Consider the following 2945-nt stretch of genomic DNA (forward strand, 5'->3'; position numbering starts at 1 on the left):
CCGGCCCCAAGGCCTCTCCCTGGAAGATCTCAGCTGAGCTCCCTTCGGGTCCGGCTGCACAGCATGGGCCAGGACCCCACTCTGTACAGGGGGGTGTCGTGCCTCCACCCGCTTGGGGGAAGACAGGATGGCATCTCGTAGAATCAGGAGGCACCACGTCAGGCCCGAAGCTCATCTTTCCATTTCCAGGAAGTCCCCCTCCCTGTCCTGCCTCCAAATCCAGGTCACGAGATGCCTGCCTGACCCCCATGGGACAGCCTAGGTCACTCATGTCTTCACAGGTGGGCATTCTCTTCCCCGCACTTGACAGAGCTCCCCGAGGGCACCCCACCCCGGACCCCCGGTTTACAGGAGCAGGTGGTCAACGACCTTCCAGCGACTGAAGCCCCAGGACGCCCGCCGACAGCGCCTGCCGCGCGGGCCTGCCCTCCGCGGGCGGCCCTTACATGGAATGATCTGGATGACCCTGGCCTTCTTCATGTTCGCGGGCAGATTGCCTGTCCTCATGTTCTCCTTCATGATGCGGACGTTTGTCAGTTTCTGCAGCCAAGAAAGACACAGCCACACAGTTAAAACCCTGATGTTCCCGAGAAACTGCTCAGCCTTCTAACCCCACTGCCATCAAGGACACCCGCTCAGAGGAAACTGTCTCCATCTCCAGACATGGCCCGAGTCTTGGGAGATAAAATGTGCATGTACGATATTCCCCCCACCCACCGACATGGCTGCAGAGCTCTGAAAGTCCCCGTTGTTCCTCCCTTGAAAGTCATGGGCAGGACGGACCCCCTTACTTTTCCAGGGATTCCTAAGGGAGGAAGCAGCTGTAAGCAGCTTTGTGTGAATGGGGCTGGTCCTCCTTGAGAGCAGGTTGGCGCTTACCCTGAACTCCTCCTCCAGCCCGATCTTGTCGAAGTGGGCGGTGGGGCCGTGCAGCGCCTGAAGGTGCTTCTCCAGGGAGGACACGTCCAGCTCGGTGTCCCCATAGAGGTAGTACTCCAGTAAGGCTTGGTAGATGAACGTGTACTGCATCTGCGGGGAGACCCAGATGGACTCCAAGGGGGGCCCCTGGAGTAGGGGGACCCTTCTCTTTGTGCAAAGGGGAAGGGGTTGGGGGGAAGGTCAGATTAAGGGCTGTCTGTAGTGACCGTCTGCGGCCTTGAAGAGGGCCGGGGCGACATGGTCCCGGCCAGGCACCACTCTGCATGCACCTGACTCGTGTCCCGGGGCGTCGGGGTTTGCTGAGCCAAGCTCACACCAGCACAGGTGGCTGGGCCAGAGGAGGGCATGACTCACGTCTGTCTGAACCATCTGAGGCCGCTGATTGCGGATTCTGGACACGAAGTCAAAGACGTTCACCTTCTGCTCTGCGTGCACCATGTCCATCATGGCGTCGATCACTATGAAGGTGCCCGTCCGGCCCACGCCCGCGCTTGGGGAGAGAGGAAGAGGCCACGTCGTGAGTCCCTGGTCCCCACTGCGATGATGGGACCTTGGAACACGCCTGCAGTCCGGACCGGAGGACACGCCACCCTCACTGAAGACGAACCTCTTCACGGCGCACAAACTTCCTTCCGTTAATAAAGACAAATCCAGTAGGGCCACCGGAGGGCACCAAATCTCAGGGACAAGATCTCAAATTTCCTTCAAGGGCCAGCGAGCTGTCACTGCGGTCCTGTCTGACTCTGAGACCCTAGAGACTGTAGCCCGCCAAGCTCCTCTGTCCATGGGATTCTCCAGGCAGAAATCCTGGAGAGGGTTGCCATTTCCTCTTTCCTCTTCCAGGGGATCTTCCCAACCCAGGGATCGAACCCGCGTCTCCTGCAGGTCCTGCAACTGAGGTGGATTGGAGACTGCTAACAGGCTTCCGGAAAAGGGCCGCTGTCTAAGCTTTGTGTGAATTGTACTGGTAACTTTTCTTCTATTACCGAACACTGTCTCCTCATGATCACTTGTGCAACTGGATTTTTTTTTATTGTCACACTTGATGTGGTTTTCCAGGTTCTTCATAAGAAAGAAGGACTCCAGGCCAGGTCTGTTGGCCCTAGAGCCAAGGTCATGCAAACTGGGGCACCAGCTGGCTCTGTCTGTGACCCCAACCCTGAACCCCGGGCTGGCTGGGGCCAGCTAGTGCTCAGGGGCTCCACTGAGAGGTCTCCTTCCTCGGGAAGCTGCTTGATGCCACTCCTGGGCTGGGTTTCCTTTCTCCCCAATGGTCTCCCCATGGCGGTCTCTGCACATCCTCCCACCTCCACCCTACCTGTCCATCTAGATCCCCTCCAACCAATGCAGGCCGTCCATATGTGTCTCCCCAACACCCAGGACTCAGCAGGCACACAAACAAACTCAGCCAACATCCGCAGGATGAAAAAAACCCCTAATGGTCCAGACCACAACTGCACACAGCAGCCACGAGTGCAGGGTCACTAGGTTGAACTGGGCTTGCCCCCAGCACGCCAACCCACTGCGGCATTAGCCTCTTTTAAAAAAAGAAAGTCATCTTTTAAACAGAAGGTTCACAACTGAAGGAATGAAGCACCCCCCCAACCATGTTCCTCTTTTGGCAGGGAGGATGGCATCACTCTTTCCAGCTTGTCTCCAAAATGGCACTAGGCAGGCAATGAAGCCCTGCCCCATCGGAGACTCCCTGCTCATCACGGGGAGGGGAGAGCGGACGAGACATGAGGGGCTCCTTCAAGAGTCTTAGTTCTTTACAAACAAAGAATGAGACGATCGTCAGGTGCAGAGCCAGGTCAAGACAGCCCACCCAACAGGTGCGTGGAAGGGGCCACAGAGAGCGGAGGGCGGAAACCAAGATGAAGGGCAAATGGCCTGCCCCAGCACCACAGCGAGCGGGGAGGCGAGCAGGGGAGGGGCCAGGCGCTGAGGTTCCACCAGCACCAGGGAATCTGGAGGCATCAGAACAAAACAGAGCGGAACCAATCCCC

At 57.9% G+C, this 2945-nt stretch overlaps 1 protein-coding gene across 2 annotated transcripts in view; it reads right to left on the reverse strand.

The window, feature by feature from the left end:
• The window catches only part of PTPRE (protein tyrosine phosphatase, receptor type, E), an 85863-nt gene that overhangs the window by 12618 nt on the left and 70300 nt on the right, over nt 1-2945 (reverse strand). For both annotated transcript variants that reach the window (XM_010859150.1, XM_010859149.1), the window contains 3 exons: nt 1294-1429; nt 880-1029; nt 447-540 (listed from right to left, as the gene is read on the reverse strand). In XM_010859150.1, the coding sequence (XP_010857452.1) occupies nt 447-540; nt 880-1029; nt 1294-1429 (380 nt within the window). The remainder of the gene's footprint in view (nt 1-446; nt 541-879; nt 1030-1293; nt 1430-2945) is intronic.

This window comes from Bison bison, unplaced genomic scaffold, assembly GCF_000754665.1.
Source record: "Bison bison bison isolate TAMUID 2011002044 unplaced genomic scaffold, Bison_UMD1.0 scf7180017864456, whole genome shotgun sequence".
NCBI classification, from domain to species: Eukaryota; Metazoa; Chordata; class Mammalia; order Artiodactyla; family Bovidae; genus Bison; species Bison bison.